This window comes from Sorex araneus, chromosome 2, assembly GCF_027595985.1.
Source record: "Sorex araneus isolate mSorAra2 chromosome 2, mSorAra2.pri, whole genome shotgun sequence".
NCBI lineage: Eukaryota > Metazoa > Chordata > Mammalia > Eulipotyphla > Soricidae > Sorex > Sorex araneus.
In genome coordinates, this window is record NC_073303.1 from 180,087,734 (window position 1) to 180,113,706 (window position 25,973).

General features: G+C 39.3%; 1 protein-coding gene across 1 annotated transcript in view; it reads right to left on the bottom strand.

The window, feature by feature from the left end:
• The window catches only part of SAMSN1 (SAM domain, SH3 domain and nuclear localization signals 1), a 176,813-nt gene that overhangs the window by 100,106 nt on the left and 50,734 nt on the right, over positions 1 to 25,973 (bottom strand). The window contains exons 7-9 of the mRNA XM_055129040.1: positions 19,755 to 19,768; positions 16,235 to 16,292; positions 761 to 887 (exon numbers count right to left, since the gene is read on the bottom strand). Coding sequence (XP_054985015.1) covers positions 761 to 887; positions 16,235 to 16,292; positions 19,755 to 19,768 — 199 coding nt within the window. The remainder of the gene's footprint in view (positions 1 to 760; positions 888 to 16,234; positions 16,293 to 19,754; positions 19,769 to 25,973) is intronic.

The following is a 25,973-nucleotide window of genomic DNA, read 5'->3' on the forward strand; positions in this document are numbered from 1 at the left end:
ATGCTTATATTTCACAAAAATGTGGTGAAAGATCTGAAAAATATTTAAATAATTAAATAAATTAGATAAAACAGAAATCACAATAACTCATTGTTAGTTAAATACCATCTAAAATCATTACGTTTAAATGTTTCATTATTTTAATTAAAATATTATGATTAACAGGTTATTTACATATAACACAATAAAAATTAATGTCATTTTTCTATCAAAGTTGATGTCAACTTGCTACATTCATACAAAACCTGAAAAATACTGCTTTCTATGGACAAGATAAAAATGAAGAGTAAGTGGAAGCTAATAACCTTTTTTCTTTGGCAGAAATGCTTCTGACTTTCTCTCAGTCTGTCCTTAACTCCAAGCCTTTCTTAAGGCAAAGAGAAATGGTGTGGAAGAGAGTCAAAGGTAAAAATTCAGAATAGAGGGGCTGGAGTGATAGCACAGTGGGTAGGGCATTTGCCTTGCACGCGGCCGACCCAGGTTCAAATCCCAGCATCCCATATGGTCCCCTGCGCACCACCAAGGGTGATTCCTGAGTGCATGAGCCAGGAGTGACCCCGGTGCATTGCTGTGTGAGATCCAAAAAGAAAAAAAAAAAAAATTCAGAATAGAATGAATGTATTTGTTACACATATAACTGGCAATTAAAAAATCCAATGCTTAACAATCATTTGATGGCCCTATCAAGATGGCCTTCATTAATATAAGCTGCCTATTTATCCCTCAAAGAATTTTAACAGCTCATTTAGTTCTCACTTACGGAGATTTATGAATGTAGATTTCATCTCATTCAGACTCTGAACCCCAGCTTTCTTGGTTTGGACCAGTTTCTGTCGTCGCTTTAATGTTCTTATTGATTCCACTGGGTCACCATCTGGTTTTATGGCCTAACACAAACACAGCTCAAGGTAAAGACAGATTATTTTTCACAAAAGATTAAACGTAAAATGTGTCAAGATCATAGATGTGAGAAAATTAATACTGTGACCTTAAAGCCCATAGCCTGGGACAATTTAAGCAATAGCTTCAAGGTATAGCACATTTGGGGTGTTCAACTGGTGAAATATATTACAACTGGTCAGTCATACTAATGTGGGGAAAGTTTTTACCATTTTTTAAAACTTCAAAGTGCAACAAAATGGGTAGAATCCAGAGCCATCTGTAAATGGTTTATTCTTTCTTTGTACTAAATAGTGGAAATGAACAAGGCCTTAGGTAGGTCAAGCAATTAAAGTGGTCACTTGCAACCGTTGGAATAGACAAGAGGTGTATAAAGGATGGTCTACCTGCTGATAGTAGAAAAAGTTAACTCCTGGATCCCTGGAATATCTCTCTCTCTCTCTCTCTCTCTCTCTCTCTCTCTCTCTCTCTCTCTCTCTCTCTCTCTCACACACACACACACACACACACACACACACACACACAAAGAGAAAAAGTAAGTTCAATTATCTATTTTTTTCTCACAGTTACAAAGTTTTTCATGATTAGGTTTCATTCATACAATGTTCAAACACCTATCCTTTCACCAGTGTACATTTCTTACCACCAATTTCCTTTCTAAAAATTTATCAGAGCATTTTATTTCTTGTATGAAATTTCAAAGTAGGAATAAAAACAAATTAGAGGAATTTGGAAGAAAGTAGTCACTGATGTCTCTGTAATATCCAATTCTTCCATGTAATAAAATTTATATCATGATCTTTCAAAATTCTTATCAATTAACACTGAGCTAAAAAGAAAAAAGTCCTGAGTTTTAGTTCCAAATAACCTCTTCAGTAGTTTCATATTAAGATCCAATGATAATACAGTTTTCTGTACAGATTATAGTTTTTGTTATTTTGAAGTTTGCTATCAGTGTTTAGGGCTTATTCTTGGCTCAGTGCTCAGCGATCACTCCTGGCAGTCCTTGGTGGATCATATTCTGTGCTGTGGATTGAATCCAGGTGGGCCACTTGCAAGTTATTTCAACACTGTAAAACAGTGTGTATATATATATATATATACACACATGTATATATGTATATATATAAATGTATATATACATACTTTTATATATAATATATATAAAACAGTATATATAGTATATACTATATATAGTATATATATTTAAGCATCATTCTCTATTTTTGTTTCATATCGCAAAATGGAATATTTTCAAATAGATTTATAGTATTGATGTACTTTGGGGGGGCTGCAGTGATAACACATCACGTAGGGCTTTTGCTTTGCATTGGGCCAACCAGGATTCCATTCCTTTGCCCCTCTTGGAGAGCCCAGCAAGCTACCGAGAGTATCCCGTCCCCACGACAGAGCCTGGCAAGCTACCCGTGGTGTATTCAATATGCCAAGGACAGTAACAACAAGTCCCACAATGGAGATATTACTGGTGCCCGCTCGAGCAAATCGATGGACAGTGATACAGTAATGACAGTGATACAGTGAATATAATTCTCTTTAAATAGGATTTTGATTTCTAGTGGATATACACTAGGGAAAACAGCCAGAGTAAAGAATATTGCGATTTAATATATATGCATTAATTTACTATGGCTAAGATATATAGATAAAAGACTGAACATGTTTACTGCTCTTAGAGCTTTTCAGAAGGTAAAGAAATATTTTCCATTAGTTTAATTTTAACAGGCTTCCTTTTATATTACTTTTACACATTTTAAGACACCTTACTCATTAGAGATTTTGTAATTTTTGGAGATATCTTATGTGCTAAGTTTAAAATTAATTGGTAAAATAATTATATACTTTGGTATATGTTAAGTAATACATAAAGTAGTACTACTGTTCATCTGTAAACTTCTAGATTCAGAAACATTTCCCTTGACCTGTTCTGCCTTATCCATTTCTTTGAAAAGTTAGTAAATGACATCTAGAAACTGCAAAATAATTTATTTTCTCATTAATGTCTGAGTAAGATGTATTTATAATAGTGAATTCCAATTCTTTGAGAGTAACTATAAACACAAAGAAAATCTTGGGGGAAAGGGTCTCTGTTATGAAAACATTTCCAATCTTATTATTCAGCTTATTCTTGGTCTTTAAGAATCACTTTGAACAACCAAGATAAGCTTGATGGTTTGTCTCTATGTAATAGCACCTAAGTAGGAAATATGACGTTTTGTCAAAGCAAGCCATACCTTTCTGCATTAAGTAAATGGCAAAATGCTGAAATCATTTTGCTCTTTCAGAGAGAACTGTTATGTGATATTGTTAGATATGCAAAATCTTCCCTTTCTTTCTAAAGGTCATGCTCTGTTCAACACACTTTCTATTACTATTTATTTTGCATTATTTTCTCTCTCCAGCATTTCTTTTTGGTGTACTCAGTGTCAGTAGACTTTACACACCCCTTATAGTTCAGGAAGAGTCACTTTATAATCTTAGGTCCCTTCCAGAAATAATAAGTTGACACAGCATAACCATTAGGCACAGTATATTTCTTTGCTGTGCTTCTTTTCTTACGGCAATTTCTTATACAGTCAAAGCTTAATTGCTCCATTGAAATACTAACCTTCTCTCTCTGCTTTCTTTGTGAAAAAGACTTTCATTTAATTTGAAAAAGGTGTATATGCCAGAGTAACTGAACTTCTTATTAATGATTTTCCTTTAGGAGGAATCGAGGCATTTAAGTAGTGTCTAAAGTCCAATGAATAAGATCTTATGACCCAGAAGTATTAAAATAAGCTGACTCCTCATTATTTATTTCAATCTGTTATAGCTCTTTAAAATCACAGTATTGTTAGCTTTTGCTTCTTTATTCACTTATTCATCTTTTAGTGAACAGAAAAATCTACTGTTTTATTTCTTTTTGAATTCCATATACCCAGGATAGTTCATGACTTAATAATAAGTCCTCGCTGAATATAAATAGACTTTAGAATTTATACATATTATAAACATACAAGAATTTATACCTATGTATAAATGAATAAATGTATACATATTTTACATACACCAAGAAGATCACCATTGTAAATTTTAACCTATGATTGGCTATTTTTGTTCCTCCCTCTCCCTTAAAATTGGCTACTTTCTAAATCATTTCTGAAAAAAAAAATCTTCTGGAAAAATAAAATCTTGCTATTAGGTAAAAGGTACTTTAGGGGTGAAATCTAATCTTGCTATTACAGGAGATATAAAATAAATGAACTTATTTTTAAAAAAACAAATCCACTAGAGCGCTTTCAAAACAATAACTATATCACTGTAATACCCTGATTTGGTACACTAATGGTATGCCTGCCAACCACTAGTTCACATTCTAGAGCTATGGCATTAATCAAGTAAGATAAGCATCCTATGGGCCAGAACAATAGTACGGCAGGGAGGGTGTTTCCCCTGCACATGGCTGATCCTTGTTCAATCCCCAGCATTCCATATGGTCTCTCAAGCCCCACCAGGAGTGATTCCTGAGCACAGAGCCCTCAGCATCACTGGATGTGACCCAAAAAGCTAAAAAAATATAATTTTAAAATAACATCCTGACTGAATCTATGAAGATAAACTCTAGGGACAAAAATGACATACATAAACATAAAATGAAATATATAAATGTTAATATGTTGCATAAGTCTCTTGGAGAGAGTCTCTTGCACACACGCCTGGCTGTCTTCCCTGGGGCCCCTCTGAGAGGATGGGCTCTAGCTTCCCTCCCCACCCCGAGCAGAGCTCCCGGCAGCCGAAGACCACCAGAACCTAGCTACAGCCATGCTCGAGGCCCCTCTCCACACGTTCGGACAGGCCTCATGCATGAAGGTACCAGCAGAGGAACCCAGGTGTGTGTAACTCCATCAACGGTCAGCATCCAGAGACTTAAAAGCAAGCTCCCAGAAGCTATCTTGTACCCTACTTCTCCCTCTGGGAGAAACTGGCAAGCTTCTGAGAGTTTCCTGACCACATGGGACAGCCTTGCAAGCTTCCCATGGTGTGTTCATATGCTAAATCCAGTAACAAGCTAGATCCCATTCCCCTGACCCTGAAAGAGCCTCCAGTGAGATGACATAGTTGAGAGTCGAGAGAAACGTCTAAGATCTCAGGGAAAGGATGAATGGAGAGGTTACTGACCCTGCTCAAGAAATCGACGATTAACGGGATTTCGTGATCGTGATGTTGCATAAGAATCTCTACGAAATAGTTCTTATGTTAAACAAATAACAAGGTGATATGAAACAGGGTATGCTATAACTAACTTATACTAGAAAATCAAAATCGGATTTTATTAAAAATACCGAAACTTAATTTTGTGTTTCCAGAAAAGAAAAGATATATAAAGATTTTTTTAGGTGATTTTGATTCAATGGGTAATTAGGAGAAACATATCAACTGAGATTTGAATAACAACAACAACAAAAAAAACCTGAAATGGGGTGGGAGGAAAAAAAAAAACCGAAACAAGCAAACAAAAAAGTTTGCCCAGGCACACAGCAAGGGAAGAGAATTCCTGAAAAAAAAAGACAATTCTTGGAATTCTAAAGCTAGAGTCTGCAAAATAATCATTTGCAAAAAATAATCATTTGCCCAAGGAAGAGAAATAAATAAAAGATGTCCAAAGAGGAGATTAGAACCTTAATTGGGAGACTTTAAAGAGTTTATTGTAGAACACACTGAGAAATATTTATTTTATTCTGATAAAAGAGTATTAGAAATTGGTTTACATTTTTATAAATTTCTTCCTGTTGATTTCAAAAGTTTGTATTAAGTCATCATGGTTTGCAAAGTTATTCCTAATTGAATTTCAGGTATACAATGTTCCAACATCAATCTCAACACTGGTGTGAATATCCCCTGGCCAATGTCCCTACATTCACTCCAGCCTAATACCTTGACAAACTCTTTTTTGTTTTGTTCTTGTAGTTGGGCTTTCAGCTTTCACTTGGCCAACCATTGTCCGATTCCTCCATCCCTCTCTCGGAGAGCCCGGCAAGCTACCGAGAGTATGGAGCCCGAGCGGCAGAGCCTGGCAAGCTACCCGTGCGCATTGGATATGACAAAAACAGTAACAATAAGTCTCTCAATGAGAGACGTTACTGATGTCCACTCGAACAAATTGATGAGCAATAGAGTGACAGTTTGGATACAAATTTTTATCTTCCTTATTTGAGAGCTTTTCTCCACTCCATTTAAGCATGTCATAATCTTATTTTCTATTTGTCACCTTCCATCTACACTATTTTATTTACCACCTTTCTCATGCATGCTCCTTGAAAGAGTTAACTGCATGTTTCCTTTAATTGATTTCTCTTTCTTGCAATCCACCTCTTATAATCATCAGCTAGGTTTTGTCCTTATGATTTCACTTACATTGCTTCTGTGGCCTAATGAACCATTCCCAAAATTCATTGCAACATGAGTTTTGGCAATATTGACCTTGATGACTTTTACAAAACACATTATTTTCTTGGTTTCCATGAGACATTCCCCCTGGTTTTCTTTTCCTTTTTGTTTTGTTATTTCTCTGACTCCTTTGCATGGACATCTTTTCTCTCAAAATTAAATGCTTATGTTTCCATTGTACTAGTTCTAGATCCTCACCTAATACCATCACCTGTCTCTTGATATGGTGTGCACACAGCTATACTATGCAAACTTGTGCAGAGTTTTATACACTTACTTGCTGATATACACTTACAGGCCTGAGTGAAGTCCCACAGAACCCAGGTGAAACAGAACTTTGTGATATTGGACTCTGGGCTCAATGGGACATGGTAGCAGAGATCATCTGTCTGCTTACCCCAATCTCCAGCAACCTGGGGGTCACACCCATAAGTCACCTCCTGCCAGCGCCAGATAGTCTCCTCATCAGCCACCCTCCAGAACTCATGGCTGCTTCTTCTGGAAGGGAGCATAAAAATGAGGCCCCCATAACCATGCCACCTGACTCCATGCCAGGCTGTTTTCACTCAGGGTGCCCCAGAGGGGGGTGGGTGAGAGCCCTCCCGCCCCAAGGGACCCAGTCCCGGCAGTCGACCTCCACTACCCAACTACCGCCTTGCTCCAGGCTGCTTTCCACATGCTTTCCACATGCTCAGGCTGAGCCTCACACATGAGTGAACATACTCCTGGACTGGACAGCTGTAAACACATCATCATAGATGAAAATAAATATATATGTCTCTCAGAGAGCCCGGCAAACTACCAAGAGTATCCTGCTGATGTAGGCAGATAGATAGGGAAAGGCCCATGGCAATGAAATTTAGATTATCAAAGTCCCTAGGAAAAAGAATCTTAAGACTGATCTACCTTGTGGATTCAGAAAACAAAAGACCAGATAAGACCATCAGCAGACCCTGAAGATAATGGACTCCTCCCCAGAAAGTTCCGCAAAGAAGGCAATCACTACCCCCACCCTCCCTGGTAACCTCCTTAGTAACAAACGTGGGGGAAGGTTGAAGAAACCCTATAAAAGCCACCTTGAACAAAGGAAGGGCATGCATATATGCTATGCTGCCTGAACCCATGTGCTGCTTGCGCCCACATGGCCGAGCACATGATGTGTTGCCCACATCACCCCTCTTGAGATGTGTACTTTCATGCTTTCGTGTCTAGAGCTAGGATGTGCGTAGAGCTCTCTCCACCCTTAGAGAAGCCTGCGTTCTCTCTTGAGCGCGTTACTCTTATTTTTCCCTCTCTCTTATCCCTTCCTCCTCCCCTCAAAAAAGCCTCTAGATAAAATCTGTTTACTTCACTGCTTGTCTACTCCTGAAATTCTTTTCCTCGAGTGAAACAAGAAACCAGTAACCCTGATGGTTACTGGTGGTAGAGGTCCCGGGTGGTAGAGGTGGTTGGGGAGAAAGTGACCGTCTTTCTCCTCCCCGCTTCACGTAAGTCACCCGTGGGGCCCACGGACATCACCGCCTGCACAGCAGAGCCTGGCAAGCTCCCTGTGACGTATTCAATATGCCAAACCCAGTCACAATAACAGGTCTCATTCCCCTGACCCTGAAAGAGCCTCCAGTCATTGGGAAAGATGAGTAAGGAGAGGCTGCTAAAATATCAGGGCTGGGACGATAGCAGAGTTTACTGGTGCCTGTTCAAGTAAATTGATGAACAACTGAATGACAGTAATACAGTGATACAGTGATACTTGCTGATGATTCCCAATTTGTTTCTGAGGGTTCCCTTCGGAATCAAGACTGATATTTAATATGATTTACTAGCAGAACCAAGACTGCCTTTTATTCTTTTTCCCTAAATTTGAGTCCCGTCTTTTCTTCTTCAATTCACTGAATGTAATCTTCACCAAACCTTATTACATCATATGGATTAGATAACCACTTTTGCCAAGTTCCTCTTCTATGTGTTACCTATATGTATTCCATGACTGAATTTGTTCTAGAATTTGTTCTATTCTCCAAAATGTTTTTGAATCTACTTTATTTCCTATATTTCCATTGCTATCACCCTTGTTAACTTTTCTATCATTGAAACTATTGCCAACTTAGTCTCTATCACTTTTGTTACTTTTCAGTTGACTCATAATGGAATGATAGTTTAATTTTAAAGATTATAAATGGAATGTGTTATCTTGCTTAAATTGCAATAAGCTATCCCAATGTACTTCGGATAAAATTCCAAATCCCTTTTTTGGGGAGTAGCTTGGGATCACTCCGGGCTGTTGCTCAGGGATCACTCCTGAAAGTGCTTGTGGGATCATATGTAGTACTGGGAATGAACCATGCAATAGAGCCCGTACACAAGGCTTGCATTTTACCCCTCTTCTAATGACCTCTCTGATTCTTAACTTCAAAATAAATACTAGGACTATAAAGGCCTATGCTCTCAGTCTTTCTTTCAAGGTCTCAAGGTAGAAAGTTAAGGTTTGCATCTCTGGAGCTCTTTCCGTTCTTAGTGTTTTATGTATGCAGCTGCTTCTTCCTGGAATTTTAATGTTCATCTTTCTAAAGTTAACTTCTACTCAGCCCTAGAGCTTTAGCCTAAATGCCATTATTTTTCAGAGATGTCATTTCTAAATCGCATGTCAAAATTAGGCCCCCTTTCTTTTATCTCTGTGCCTTTTACTGAAATTTCAGATTCATATTTTTGTGTCAGAATTGGTTAAATCATTTTTACTCAGGAGACTAAAAATAAACAAGGCAAGACATCATCTTTAAATGTTTACCAGGCGAAATCCTTAGGTTCATAACACTGCTGATGATTGTTATTCTGTGTTAATTAGTTGAAATAATAATATGAAATAAATTTATGATTCTATAGATGAGGAATTTATTTGACAGAGTCTTCCATTTCTGGGGTCAGAAAGATAGTACAGTGGGTAGGATGCTTGCCTTGCACACAGCTTACCTATGTCTGCTCCCTGGAGTCCCATATGGTTCCCAAGGCTGTCAGGAGTGACCCCTGAGTACTGCTAGGTGTGGTCCCCAAGCAAAAACAAAAAACAGACACACAAAAAAAATCCCATTTATTTTAAATGGAATGATGTGAAAAAAAAAGTTTGGAATTGAAAAAAGCAAGAAAATTTATTATACTACATCAGTTTATTTATTCTCTCCACAAAAGTGATAGCTATTTGTGACTATAGATACTTCGTATATATACATGCATCTTTAGTTAATTTTTTCACATTCTTTAATGAAATTTTGGATTAAAAATACCTTATTTTATGATACCTTATATCACTACTAGAACAATAAAACACTTTTTGGAAAATAACATCAATGAATTATTGAGCTAAATTTGCCTTAGTCATATTTTATGAACTGGGGAAAAAAATCTTATTGGATATCTAGTCTTCCAGCCCATTTGAAAAATTGAGAAACCCTAGAGAAGCTAAGTGGCTTATCCAAGGAAGATAATTAATTCATTAATATCAGAGCTAGCATGAAAATAAAGTATTCTTTTAAGTCAATGTTCTTCCTCACAAAACTTTTAGAAAGAAACATTCTTACTAGTTATCTAGATCTGATAGACAAGTAGAAACCAGGTTCAGGGTTTTGATTTGTAAATATTTAAATACAATTCTCCAGAATAGACATATACATACTCAAATAGATCCTCTCAGTTTTATTATTAGTCTATATTCTTTTTGGGGGGAGGATGAATAATTGGGCCATACCTAGTGATGTCCAGGGACAACTCTGGTTTTGTGCTCAGGAGTAATTCATGGCAGTTGATTGAGGGGAAATATATAGTGACAAGGATGCAAGGCCTGTGTCTTAACCCCTGTACTATCACTCTCTTGTCCAGTATGTCCTCCTGATAGATATATCATTTACACTAAAAACATCTCTTATGTACGTATGTTTATATTAATATATTAACTAATCATTTATTTTGGCTAGTAGGAAATAAAAGTCCATTTGAGTTTTATCTCCTCTTTTTATATTGGCGAAATTTGCAGTAATAGTGATAAACTAAAGCTAGATCATCTGTCTGGATTTTGTTCTCTTTCTCCCACTGAAAAGGAAGTTGGAAAGTAACATGGTACACTGAGTAATTCTCTTTGTTCTTTAAAAAAAAAAAATCCAAGCACTATGATTTACAAAGTCACTCATTGTTGAGTTTTAGACACACCACATTCTAGCACCAGTCCCACCACCACTGTCTTCTCTCCAAGGTCGCCCAGGTTCTCGCCCGCTGTCCCCCTCCACACAGCCCCAACCCGCTACCTCGACAGGCACTTTTAAGTCTAAGTGTTGAACTTCGATCTCTTGTTTTCAGTGTTGCTGACTCTGTGATTTGGATACTTAGCTACATCACTCCCTTCCTTAATGGACTGGATCCCCTTGATCCCCGCTCTTCCTTCCCTCTCTTCCTTCCTCTCCTTCTCTTTCCCATACACTTGGGCGAGGGTGACCTAGGTATCTCCGCCTTCGCATTTCCTTTTTCAGTTCATTTCTGATTTTGAAAACTTTACCCTCCTCATGACCACTTCAACAAATATTCAATAGGAACCGTTGCAGTCCCTCTATTTAATGTGGAAATAAAAGGTGATTTTTAAGCATTTATTTGTAAAAGGAGATTGTATATTAATTCCAGGTACTTTCGTTAAGTTTTACACTGGTGGTTTTCACTGTGCTTCCGAATTTTATGATTCTTAGCTAAATTCCTAAAGACTTGCTAATTTCTAGATTTTAGAAATAAAACATACTTAACAATGTACTAAAAATCAGAATGTAAATTGTGTAGAATATAAGCACTATTCTACGTGATTTTTTCTTAATAGACTCATTTACTACAAGAGATATGTTTTATAATTAAAATAATTTTGATTTAAACTATTTATAACACATGTTAATTATCATCATCATCCCATTGATCATCAAATTTCTTGAGTGGTCTCAGTAACTTCCATTCGTCCTAGCCCTGAGATTTTAGAAGCCTCTCTTTACTCGTCCTTCCCAACAAGGGAAGCTCTTTCAGGGTCAGGGGAATGAGACCCAGCATTGTTACTGGTTTTGGTATATGAATACACCATGGGGAGTTTGCGAGGCTCTGCCATGTGGGAAGGAAACTCTCGGTAGCTTGCCAGGTTCTCCCAGAGGGAGAAGTAGGCTATAAGATGTTACGTAGCCACGAAGAGGCTGCACACTTCCGAGAGCTTGGTTTTAAATCTCTGGATGCTGGCCATTGGTGGGATTACATGGCACCAGGGGCAGTCCCTGGGTGTGACCGCTTAGCTACTGGAAAATGGGAAATCTGGGTGGAAGAGGCCCAGTCCCAATCCAAGCAGGCTTGGAGATTTCAGCCCCGGGTCCCACACACCTGAGTTCCTCTGCCAGTACCTTCATGCATGATATTCATCCAAACGTGTGGAGATGAGCCTTGAGCATGGCTGTGGCTAAGGCTCCGGAGGTCTGCGGCCGAGGGAGCTCTGCTCAGGGTGGGAAGGAAAGCTGGAGCCCATCCCCTTCGCGGGGCCCTAGGGAAGACAGCCAGGCATGCGGGCTAGAGACTCTCTTGTTAATAATCAAAGTTTTGCCCTTCCAGGTAAGGAAGAAATACTGAATCTTTCTATTGTGAATTTGGAGACATTAAAGAAAAGAACACAGGGCGCCAAGATGTGATCCCGGGGGCTGCACATGTGTGTGGCCTCTCCGCAGCTGCATGAGCATGACTCCAGACGCCAGCTAAATTTTTTGGCATGGGCAGCTCCTCGCATAATGTCTCCAGACTGAGAACTAAGCCGTGGCCCCATGCCCGCCCAGGAGGGGAAAGGTATTTCTCTCTCTCGCCTCTTCCTTGCCAGAGGTGAAGGGCGTGGTGACCGCCATATTATGAGGACCACAGATGGGGTTTACAAGCTTGCAATGATCCAATATCTGGAAGAAATCTCCCTGGACTTAGTTGCTAAAGTACAGAAATCCAAAACCGAGCGGCCGCATATCTCTTCACAACAGGTCTGACTAGTGGGGTACTCCTAAGAATAATAGTGAAGTTTGTGTTGAAATATTGAATGTAACCACAGTAAATAGAAAGTAAAGTAAAATTTATCAGTTACATGGTGGGGGGAGGGGTGTGCAGAGGGGTGGAATGGGAGGTGTGCTTTTTTTTTTTGGTACTTGGATATGGGCACTGGTGAAGGGATGGTTGTTCCAGCATTGTATAACTGAGACTTAAGCCTGAAAGCATTGTAATTTTCCACATGGTGATTCAATAAAATAAAATTCTTAAAAAAAAAAAGAAAAGAAAAGAACACAGGAACTGGACAAAGTTAATTTGTAGTAAAAAAAAAGGACTAGATTTAAATGGTGAAATAATAAAAATTGCAAAATTATCTCTATTATTCTCTCCCTGTAGAAAACATGATGAGATTCTATTTCTGATCTAAAATATTTGAATGGATAATTGGTCACATGACCAATTTATATTTAGTAACTCAAGGAAAAATAATAAAACAAAATAAAATAATAAAACTAGAATCAATCAATGAAAACAAGTTTTATCTTTGAGGTTTGTTTCACTACTTTCTTGAAACTATAACTAACTACAAGATAATCTGGAAGTAATTCACTTTCATTGATGAAATTATTGGTGGAAAAATTCAATATTAATGTTAGATATTATAAAATTGAATTTTTTTCAGTTTTAGATGGTCCTAGAGAAAGACAAATACCATACAATTTGATCAGATGTGTTAAGTAGAGAGAACAAAAGGGATATTTATAAACACAGTTTTCTACTGCAAGACAAATTAGTGTTTACCAGAATGGACAGAGAAAAAGAATGGATAAGTTTGGGCACAGGGGCAAAGACAGAATTATACTTTCTCTTGTGAACATGCCCATTTGATTTCCATGATGAACATCTAAAACATACATAAAACCTCACTGAAAATAAATTAAAAGTGTATTAAATTAAGACTGGGACAGTACTTATAATAGATCTGACCCAATTAAAAATATCATTACATGAATTAAGTAAAGACAGGGAATATATTCATATTTATTAATATAACATACATTTGCTGAGCGCCTAATCTGAGGGAGATACAAAGAAAATAGGGCATTTCATCTGCTATCTGATGCAAATTGCTTAATATGAGTGGTTTTAAAAAGGAAACAAAAGAAGGTCATCTGTCTTTGTTCTGTCCTCTCCAATGGAAGCAATGTGAGATCTCTGAGATTTCAGAGTCATTTTGTGTCTCTCACATCTGGTCTTTGGTATACTCAAGATAGATATGTGAACTGAACAATTGGTCAAAAATACGTGTCATCTGAAAAGTGTTAATAAAATGTGATGGTTATTAACTAGAGAGATTGCATCAGATTAGGTATTCACAGACTCCATGGTATAAGGAAGTTGCAACTAACTCATGATTATCTCACCCTAATTCTACCTGGGTGGTCCAGCCATATTCTTTGCTTATTGATGCAAGGCTTGCGATCATTCTTTTAATGTTCCCACCTTACCAAGCTGGATGATGCAGGAATAAAAAGTCAGAGATAAAATGTGGATACATTAACCTTAAGGGGACACAGAAGTAAAATCTTTCTGTAATACCACTTTATCACTGTCATCCCATTGTTTATCGATTTGCTTCATCGGGCACCAGTAACGTCTCCATTCATCCCTGCTGCATGCTAGTGTAGCCTGATGGCGTATTCCCCTTTCAGGATCAGGGGAAAGAGGACCATTGTTGTTACTGCTTTTGGCATATAGAGTATGCCAGGGGTAGCTTGCCAGGCTCGTGGTGCAGGTGGGATACTCTCTGCTGCTTGCTGGGCTCTCCGAGAGGGACGGAGACTTTTGGCACGGCCTCTAATAGCCTTTACATGTGTTCCCAGTCTACTGAATGTAAGCTTTTGGTCGACTGGCATGCTGTAATGATCTGCACACTGACACACACCCATCTGCCTGCATCTCCAGGCAGCACCTGGGACATGTGTGGCCTCAGGTTGATCTCCTTGAGTTTGATGGAGTGCGCCCGGAGGTTGTTGAGCAGCTGGCAGAGCAGGACCCTATCGCAGATGGTCTGTGCTGGGTCAAACACCTGCATCGAGTCCCAGGTCACCCGGTGCTTGGCTGACAGCAGCCCACAGTGGATGAGCCACTGCACGCACTGCTGCCACAGCTCTGTCCGATGGCACTGTGACTCGGCCCGGCCGGGGAAGGTGGCAATTCTGTGGCTGCCACTGTGGTTTCTCCGTGCCCCCCCATGCCATTCTTAGTACCTTCAGAGTACATTTATTTACTTTATAATCTAAAATCAATTGTAATATATTTTATGGTTCTAAATCAACCTGTAACTTTTATTTGGGGAAAATACATAACATAAGACCTAATGATGTGATTGGAGCCTGGAGAGATAGTAGAGCAGGTAAGGCACTAGCTTTGCACAAACTGCTGATCTCAGTTGATCCTTGGCACCCAATATGGTTCCTTGAGCATGTCTAGGAGTGATCCCTGAGTGCAGAACTAGGCATGGACAAACAACAAACAAAAATAAAAAGAAAGTGTAATTATTTCCTTTTGGAGGTAAGGGTTTAGCAACACCTGGCTGTGCTGAGGGGTTATTCCTGGCTCTGTGCTCAGGGGTCACTTCTGGCAGGTCTCTGAGGACAGGATGTCACATTGGGGATGAAACCTGGGTCAACTGCATGCAAGGTAAGTGTCTTACCTGCTGTACTACCTCTCTGGCCTAGTCATTTACAAATTGTGAATATTTTTATCATTTCACAAAATATGGATGCATTAACCTTAAGGGGACACAAAAGCAAAATGTCTCTGTAATATGCTGGGTTCTAAAATTTCAAAAGGTTTCTAGAACCATGCATAAAAATATTTCTCTATATGGGTACACTCCTTGCTGATCTAAAAATGTCACCAATCAAATTTAAGATTCAGTATACAAAGTATTAATCAACTTGAATTTCCACCAATAAGAGGAGCTAAATTAGAGGAAATTATGTAGAAAAACTACAAACCTTGTTTGTGATATGTTTATCACTGTCACTGTCACTGTCATCCCATTGCTCATCGATTTGTTAGAGCGGGCACCAGTAACATCTCTCATTGTGAGACTTATTGTTACTGTTTTTGGCATATTGAATATGCCATGGGTAGCTTGCCAGGCTCTGCCGTGTGGGCACAATACTCTTGGTAGCTTGCTGGGCTCTCCGAGAGGGGTGGAGGAATCGAACACGGGTTGGCCGCATAAAAGGTGAACGTCCTACCGCTGTGCTATTGCAGTGATATGTTTATAGGACTAATAATGTAAGATATACAATAAATTAAAATTTTTCCATCAAAACCCGGTTTTGACCGGTTTTTAGGACAACCCAGTCCTAGTCTGCAGCTAAGTAAGTGACTGCTCTGCTTTGATATTCTGCTTCATAACTAGTAGTATGAACAGGTTCAAGCCATTTCTTGTCCCTGTTTCTATACAATGAGGAGTTGGATTATAGAAATTCATAGTTGCTAGATGAAGTTCAAAGACATTAGGTTAAATAAATATTAAATAAATATTAAATATTAAATAAAATTCTTTGGATCCTGTTTCTAATTAGGTTGTTTCCTAGTCCTTCCAAATGTATAACATTTTATTTTCACCCAGAAGCCCTTTTTGTATTCATTGAGCCATCAATGAATACAGCAAAGCACCCCAGTTCTTTGATATTTAATTAGTTATTACCAGCTTAAAAGAAATGGGAAACAGCAAGGGTGTTTTTCAGGGTACAGAAATTGTATTTAAATAGTATCTTTCCATTACCTCTGCCTACCTAGCATAAATGTGATAACTTAGGTTTAAGAAAAACCAAACTATTTTTGAGACAGTTCCTATTATGGAAAGAGTATTAACATATCTTTGGGAATAGAAAACAATGAATGCATGTATTTTAAAATTATTATTTCATGCCTGTATATAAAAAGAAATGTGATGTGTTGAAGGCACTATGGACAGCAGACTCCTCCAATATTACATCTGCTGAAACAACATTCAAATCAAGTTGTACGAGTTAGCTCGAATGTTCTCCAAAACCAGTCTGCAAGAGAATTACGGAGAAGGCTTGGAGTTTACTTGTATTCATAATACTAATGACTTGCCAGAGTAACATCACTAAGATGTCAGTATAGTAGTTTCTTATGCTTTGGTCTTCCTATATATATAAAAAGAAGCTATTAACAATTATTTGGTACATGTACACTCCCGAAGAATCCTAAAGCAAGAAGAACTTCTGGAGGAGACCTCCTGTATTTCAGAGACCATCACAAACAGCCTAAGAAGTAACTCTGTGAAGACAGAAGCATCCGCATCCAGGTTGGTGGAAAGAGAGGCATGGAGGTGGTGATCTCAAAGGGTTAGAAATGGTAGGTCTGGCAGCCCTAACAAAGGTCCCAGGGAGGGGAGAGTTGTTAGGAAATTTTGTGGCGATCCATATCCTTGGTCCAGGTAAAGCTTAACATGGAGGAGCTGAGGTACCCCAAATAGGCCAAGTGAGGAGGAACATAGAGAAAGCACTGTTGACTATCATCGCTTTCCTCCCCCCACTCAGGATCTACGACAGGTCTGTGAAATACACTTAATGGACAACAGGAACTTAGATGTGAGACCCCAAAATGTAGGGATAGTATTGAGTCTGCACTTGTGAACCGGGCCAGAATGAGAACCCTGAGTACTGCTACAGTATTAGTGAGTATGCCATGCTCTTCCCACCTGATATAGAAGCAGTGTGCCCACAACCCTCTTTCTGGAGCCCCTAGAGCAATGAATGAGTGGCAGTAACCGGCACCATCCTGATCCTCATCACGTTATAGCACCACCTGCTGGAAACGAAAAAATGTAGCAGCAAAATTCTAAACCGCTGAGAGAAATTTTTAAAACATACATTGAGGAATCTAAAATGAGAACAGGGAAGGAAAGAAATCAGGGGCTTGGAAAGGGAATAAGAAGAGATGGATAAAAGGTAAGAGAGCAAGGGGCTATAGGCACATTGGTGATGTAGAGGTGTGGTACGAGTGGATATCTAAACTACCAAACCAACAACACTATAAGAACCAAAGGACAACAACCAAACTTAAACATGTGTCTTTCAAAAAGGCAGGCTGGAAGGCTGGAGCGGTAGCACAGCGGGTAGGGCGTTTGCCTTGCACGAGGTCAACCCAGGTTCGGTTCCCAGCATCCAATATGGTCCCTTGAGCACCACCAGGAGTAATTCCTGAGTGCAGAGCCAGAAATAATCCCTGCACATCACCAGGTGTGACCCAAAAAGAAAAAAAAAAAAGGCTGACAAGTAAGAGGGGACTTCAGAAACACTGGTGGAAGTAAGTTGACACTGGTAATAGATTGTTGCTGGAACACTGTATACCTGAATAGCTCTAAATCACAGGGCTTTAACATTTGTAATTTTTGTAAACGTAGTGAGTAAATTATTTTCTTAAGAGATGGCAGACAAGTAAATGGGCAGAAAGAGTAATATGCTACCAGTGCATTTGAAATTTCAAGGTAACATAACATCACAAGGAGTGAACTGTCCAAAACCAAACTGAATGATATGGAATTATATTCCCTAATAGAGAGTTCACTTCTGAGGTCCCTTATTCCCAGACTGTTCGAAAGGATTAGTCCCAGCCTTCAAGCAATCGTGGAGGGCTGAGTGCCTGACTTTAAAGGCCAAAGGCCATGAATCCCAATCCCCAGCGTCCCCCAGGCATGGAGCACAATCCTGGCAACTCTGCCACCTGAGCCAACAATTTCTGACTGTACTGGAACCAGGATCAAATGCCCCGGCTGGGAACTGTGACCTCTGCCAAGTCACAGCCAATACCCAAGGCAACTTCACAACCATCCGAGTGCAAACCTGTTGAGCACAGAAAGCCCCATGGTGTGGTGTTGGGGGGGACTCCTGTGTCACTGCAACAGCGGTGATGGTTGAAGGGAGGTGGGGAGGTCACTGGATACAAGGTACCGGAAATTACAAGTAACCACCAGAAGACCCATGGTGGCCGAGAGCATCTGACATACCACTACTTCAAATTCATGTTTGGAGTTTAAAACACTGGAATGTAGAGGTGGGAGCCATAGGACAGCGGGTAGGTGCTGGCCTTGCACGCGGCCAACGTGGGTTCGATTCCTGGCACCACATATGGTCCCCCAAGCACTGCTAGGAGTCCCTGAGCACTGCTGGGTATGGCCCGCAACAAAACAAGAAACACAGAGAAACAAGAATAAATTTTGGGGAAAAAAAATGCGTACATTCAAGATACTCTGGGTAAACTAGGTACCATAAAGTTCATTTCACCTTTTTTTAACCTTACTATTGAAAGGTTCAAATTTTAAGGAAAGAAAGAAAAGAGTGTTTGCCTAGCATGTGGCAGACCAGGGTTTGGTCTCTGGAATCCTATCAGCAGTAATTGCAAGAGTTCAAAGCCAGGAATAGCCCCTGAGCACCGCCAGGTGTGGCCCCCAAACAAAAACCAAAACAAAAGGCTCAAAGTGACCTTTCGCTGGCACTGTTATTTCTAGTGTTGGTTCAGACCACTGAACAACCAAGAAATTGGGGGATGGGGAGTTAAAATACAGTATCTCCCCACAAAGGAAGACAAGCCAAATTTTAAAGGGAATAAAGGACCCTTTTAGGACTTACATAGAGGGAAATTTCTGCGTCTGTGGAACTCTACTTGATAGGAAGGTTTTCTTTTTGGTGTTTTGGCCAACCTGGCTTTGTTCAAGCTGGAGTGATAGCACAGCGGGTAGGGCGTTTGCCTTGCATGTGGCCGACCCCAGGTTCGATTCCTCCATCCCTCTCAGAGAGTCCAGCAAGCTACTGAGAGTATCCCGCCCGCATAGCAGAGCCTGGCAAGCTCCCCGTGGTGTGTTCTGTATGCCAAAAACTGTAACAACAAGTCTCACAATGGAGACGTTACTGGTGCCCGCTTGAGCAAATCGATGAACAACGGGATGACAGTGATAAGGTGACAGTGAATAGAGAGTTCAAGTTAGCTTTTATAAAGAAACTTAATAGAGATACAAGAACGCTCAGAAAGGCAATGCAATGAACTCAGGGATAAAATTAATAAGCACTAAGAAAAGATTGAAGCTAAAACTAAAACTCTAATAGATTCAAGGTATGAAGGAGATCATATCTGCCAGAAACAAATATAGACATAGAAGAAACTCAATGCAGAAAGAGATGAGCCAACTTAAACATAAAAATCCAGAAAAGATTTATATAGAATAAGAGAGAGATGAAAGATATAAAAAATCATGAATAACAGAGGGATGGCAGAGAGTCTCTTGCCCGCATGCCTGGCTATCTTCCCCGGGACCCCTCAGAGGAGATGGGCTCCAGCTTTCCTCCTCACCCCAAGCAGAGTTCCCGGCAGCCGAAGACCACCGAAACCTAGCTACAGTCATGCTCGAGACCCCTCTCCACACGTTCAGACAGACCTCCACATGAAGGTACCGGCAGAGGAACCCAGGTGTGTGTAATCCCATCAACTGTCAATGTCCAGAGACTTAAAAGCAAGCTCCCAGAAGCTCGCGGCCACGAAGCGGCCTCATATCTTGTAGCCTGCTTCTCCCTCTGGGAGAAATTGGCAAACTTCTGAGAGTTTCCTGCCCACATGGGACAGCCTTGTAAGCTTCCCAAGGTGTATTCATATGCTAAATCCAGTAACAAGTTGGATCTCATTCTCCTGAGCCTCCAGTGTGACATCATTGGGAGGGCCGAGTCAAGATAGACTTCTAAGATCTCAGGAAAAGGACGAATGAGAAGTTACTGAGCCCGCTGGAGAAATCGACGATTAACGGGATTTCGTGATCGTGTGATCGTGAACAGAGGGATATTCAGTGTTGTTAGGAAAAGTGACAAAAATAATGGATAGCCCAGAAAATGAAGAGTGGGGAAGAACAGAGAGATTAGTTAGGTAAATTATGCCTGATAACTTTTCAAGCCCAGGGAAGAAATTTAATATACAAGTCTAAGAAGGTAACAGAACATCTGATTGTCAAAATACAAGGAGACCTACAATAAGAAACAAATTAGCAAAACTATTAAGACTTTAAGACAAAGAACAGCAAATTTAATTAGATAAAAAAAGTTTTAAAACATCTAAAGGTATCCACATAAAGATGCCATCAAACTTTTCTGCTCAAACCCTACAGGCTAACTGAACATGGGATAGTATATTTAAAATATTCAATAAAATAGAAAAAAATGGCTGAGACTTGTGGGTAGGGGGTAGACAGGCTTTAGAATAATGGTAGAGGGGTTCTGTAGTCTGTTATGTGGCATGATGTAGCAGTATTGCAAGTATAAAACAATAATTTTGTTGCTACTATAAAATAAAGGTTAACAATTTAAATAATGGCTTTGCCAAACACACAGACACACACACACACACACACACACACCCTTCTCGCTCTCCTCCCCTCAAAACTGCCAGTCAAGAATATTCCAATCTTCAGAATTATTTTTCAGATATTTCTATATGCCAAAAACAGTCACAACAAGTCTCACAATGGAGATGTTACTGGTGCCTGTTCGAGAAAATCAATGAACAACAGGATGACAGTGCTACAGTGCAGAGATTAATAATGGCTTTCCAAAACAAACAAAAACTTAAGGAATATTTCATGAGAACTTTATAAAAAGAAATGACAAAAGAAGTTCTTTTGTCTAACGGAAAAAAGTATCCAAAAATTGAATAAGCAATAGACAGAATCAGAAAACATAAGAAAAGATGTCAGGAACACATTATCATATACAATAACCACCCAAAATGAAAAACAGAAACTAACACCCTGAACTCAACAAATAAAGATCCAGTGGCCAGATGAATTATAAAACAAACTCAACTTTATGTTGCCTACAAGAGACTACTTAAATTACCAAGACAAAGATTTAAAGTGAGGGAATGGAAAACGATACCCCAAGAAAACAAAATATTTTATAAAGAAGGAACCACTTTCCAAATAAATAAAAGACACAGGAAAATGGATAGTCTACACTGTTGGTTGTAAAAATTAACATTGATAAAAAATAGCTACATTATCTACAGAAATATGCAGATTCAGTGCAATCTTTGTTAAAATTCCAAAAGAATTCTTGACAAATAGGGCAAATCAGAAAATGTATTAGAACTACAAAGGACCTCACAGACAGAAACTAGGTTAAGAGAAAAGAACAAAAAGGAAAAAAGGTGATATCATGCTTCCAGACTTCAAATGATCCTATCAAACCAAGCAAAACAGCACTGAATAAAATAGCAGGGAATTAAACAGACACACTGATCAATAGAACAAAACTGGAAGCTTTGATATAGTCTCACAAAATTATGAACAACTAATTTATGACAAAAGAGCCAAGAGAATACAAAGGAACAAAGGGATGACTTTTCAATAAATGGGACTAGGAAAATCACCATATGCTGAAGAATGAAACGACCACTTTCTAACACTACACACAAAATTAATTCAGCGTGGATTAAGACTGTAAAAACCTAAATCATGAAATGTTTAAAAGAAATAAAAGACAATAAGCTGCTTCATATTGATGCCATTGAGGCAGAAGTGGCAGAGTGTGTGTGGGGGGGGGTGCCTCTGTTTTCGTTCGAGATTCCCACTCAAGAATGAAAACATTGAATAATAAAAATGCTCAGACTCAATTGGAAAGTAGAAACATTGATAGGAAAGAAGAGAAAAGAAAAGGAGCTCCCCAAGTGAGAAACTTAGTATAGGACTAAATTAACTATGGCTCTTTTGTGAGATTTTTATATAGGAAAATCAGGTCTTTGTGCAACAGAGAATGCAGGGAATCTATGGGGTGGTTGGGCTGGTTTGTCTTTCTGGTCACCTGCCTACGATATTGTTCATTATCTTAGACTTGTGATTCCTAGTTCTGGGACAGAATAATATGGTCCTGGGGAACTCCAGGATTGTTAAAGATGAGGATTAGGTGTGAAAGGTCAATAGGGAAAAAACGAAACTGCTGGTTCGGGCAAACTGTGGACTCCCCTTTTGATGGCAAGAGTAAACTGAGGCCTCCTTTTTCATTATCATTGCTTAAGATATCTGTAAGGACACAACTGCAGCAAGGGAAGTAAGCGGAAAACTAAACAATCGAGCCAAAATCAAATTAAAAAGCTCCTATACAATGAAAGAAGCCAGTATCAGAGTGAAAAGACATGTTAATGAATGAGAGGGGCTGGAGGTAGGGCATTTGCTTTGCATGATTTTCCTTGTTCCATTCCTCTGCCCCTCCTGAAAGCCCAATAAACTACCGAGAGTATCCTGCAAGCACAGCAGAGCCTGGCAAACTACCCGTGGCCGTATTCTATATGACAAAAACAGTAACAACAAGTCTCACAATGGAGACATCACTGGTGCCCGCTTGAGCAAATCGGTGAACCATGGGATGACAGTGCTACAGTGCAGTGCTAATGAATGAGAGAAGATATATTTGTAAATCCTACATCCAATAAGGGATTAATGTTCAATTAGTCAAACTATATAAAGAGTAAATAAAAACAAACAAACAAAAAACCTAACAAAGTTGGCTTCAAAACGTCACATAATCAGAGAGAAGGCATACAGAGGGCAAAATAAATGTGTGAAGCCCTGTCTCATCAGCTTTTATTTTTAGGGTCATGCAAATCAGAACAACGAGGTATCAGCTCACACCGGTCAAAATGGATCTTATCACCATGAAAAGGAACAAGTATGAGAGATGAGATAAAAAGAAGGAAACTCAAATAACTGGTTGGTTAAAATATAAATTGCATATGGGAATGGAGTATAAATATTTCTTTAATTTTTTATTTATTTATTTATGTTTGCTTTTGGATCACACCCAGAGAAGCTCAGGGATTACTCCTGGCTTTGCACTCAGGAATTACTCCTGGCAGTGCTTGGGGGACTACATGGGATGCTGAGGATCGAACCTGGGCTGGCTGCATGCAAGGCAAACTCTCTACCCGCTGTTCTATCGCTCTGGCCCCCAAATATTTCTTTAAAAGTTGAAGAATTTCTATACTATCCAGTTTATTCTACTTTGGGGAAACTTGTACCTTTTGCTCTTGTGGTTGGAGACAATTGCTAACTCAAATTTGTGTGCCCTAACTCCAGTAAGGAAGAAAGGGTAAAATACAGAGTTTTCTCCTTATTGAAACTCTGTGTTTGTTTTTTTTTCTAGCAGTGAAGAGCATTTCTGTCCATATCTCATTGACCAGAATTGCATCCTATGACCACCCCTAACACAAAAGAGGCTGATAACTGAAATACTTAACCTTATCGTCTTCATAGAAAAAGAACATCAAGGAGGAAATTGGTTTAGATTAAGGTGCAATACTCTCACACCTAGTATTTTAATCTCTTTCACAGACAGGAGCCTAAGGGTGTGGGGGCATATGTATGCATGTACACACTATTGAAAATATAATTCGCTCAGCAACACTTTTTTTTCACTAAAGGAACTCAAGGAGAAAATGTCTTGGTGCAGTTTGGGGTAGGGGTCCTTGACAATGCTTAATATCACAGGCACTGAAAGTAATAAATGTTATCCCTCTTTTCTATCATGAATATGAATGACGCTCTGAAGGCTGAATGCAACCTAAGAATTTACGTGAGAAATGAGGCATGAAACATTTTTGAAAATATATTAGCCCAAAGTCTGTATTACTGCATATTTTATAACCTTTTCAATATGCTCCAAAAGGTTTATGCCATCAACGGAATGCTGCCAGAAAAGAACACACAAGAACAAGAATACAAAAATAAATGTTAGGAGTCAAGTTACCCCAAGATGTTCCTATACTAGGTATAATGATCACAGTCCTGGGGAATCTGCTGCTTCAAAACTCTCCACTTTCAGCACTTCTGCGAGCCAGGATCTCGGGCAAATTTATCCCAGGCCAAATAGATGGGGATGTTTGGAAACAAGACTCTTTTGGAGAAAGCATTACATAAACAGGTATGCTCACCCTTAAGGCATCATTCCTTTTATCTTCTTCAATGCCTGAGATTTTTTTTCTCTCATCTGAGAGCATAAAGGAAACAAGAATGTGTGTATTTTCGGACTGGATTTAGATAATATTTCAATATTCTAGATGACTTTGCTGTTAAAAATGTATTTTGTGAAAAAACCATAATATAAAACCAATACCCAAAGCTAGTAGAAACAAGGGCCAGAAGGATTATTCCATAGTTAGAAACCTACTCAAACGCTGGGGGAAAAAGCAGTTTGGATAGAGAAGGGGCGGCCATGACAAAGAGAGTTGGAAATGATCACTGTGTAAGAACTAAGTGCTGAAAATAGGAAAAGGAACAAACAGGACAGCTTCTCAGTACCTAAATTGCAAAATATAAGGCCCCAAAGCGGGGAGAAAGAGAGACAGAGACAGAGACAGAAAAAAGGAAAGTGCCTGACATAGAAACAGCCTGGCGGGAGAGTGGTGGGAGGGAAACTGGGGACATTGGTGGTGGGAAATGTACACTGCTGGAGGGATGGGTGTTGGAACACAATATGACTGAAAGCCAACCATAATCAGCTTTGCATCTCTGTATCTCACGGTGACATAAAAAGAAAAAAATTAAATTTTAAAAAATATATTTTGTAGATGTAACCATATGAAAATTATGAAAATTATAAGTAAATATATGCTTTGCATCCTATATATGTTCACTGTATCACTGTATCACTGGCATCCTGTTGTTCATTGATTTGCTCAAGAGGGCACCAGTAAAGTCTCCCTTGTGAGACTTGTTGTTATGTTTTGGGCATAATCGACACGACAAGGTTAGCTTGCCAGGCTCTTTAATGTGGGCGGGTGGGATACTCTAGGTAACTTGCCAGGCTCTCCGAGAGGAATGGAAGAATCAAATCCGGGTCAGCTGCATGCAAGGCAAATGCCCCACCTGCTGTGTTATCGCTCCGGCCCTGTGTACTTGATTTTACATTATATTCCATAAAATTTCCAGCCACATAAAAACATTTAACAGTATCATTCATTAATCCTTTAAACCTTTATGTTGGTTTTAGAAAGTTCTATAATGAATGTGTACTATTTTGGGGGGATGAAGCATACCCAGCTGTTCTCAGGGCTTACTCCTGGTTCTGTGCTCAGGGATCACTTCTGGTGATGCTCAGGATACCATATTTGATGCCAGAAGTAAAACCTGGATTGGTCATCGGCAAGGCAAGAGCCCTGTCTACTGTTCTATCTCTCTAGCTCCTGAATATGTGTTATTTTTGATAATAAACAGCTTAAGAAAACGAAAGTTGTGGGGTTGTTGTTGTTGTTGTTGTTGTTGTTGTTGTTTGCTTTTTGGGTCACACCCAGTAATGCACAGTGGTCACTCCTGGCTCATGCCCTCAGGAATCAACTCTGGCAGTGCTCAGGGGACCATATGGGATGCTGGGATTTGAACCCGGGTGCCCGCGTGCAAGGCAAACGCCCTACCCCGCGGTGCTATTACTCCAGCCCCTAAAGTTGTGTTTTATCCTGTCTTCCCAGACCAATCATACTCCCTCAAATGGCATGTTTCCTACGAAATATCAGTC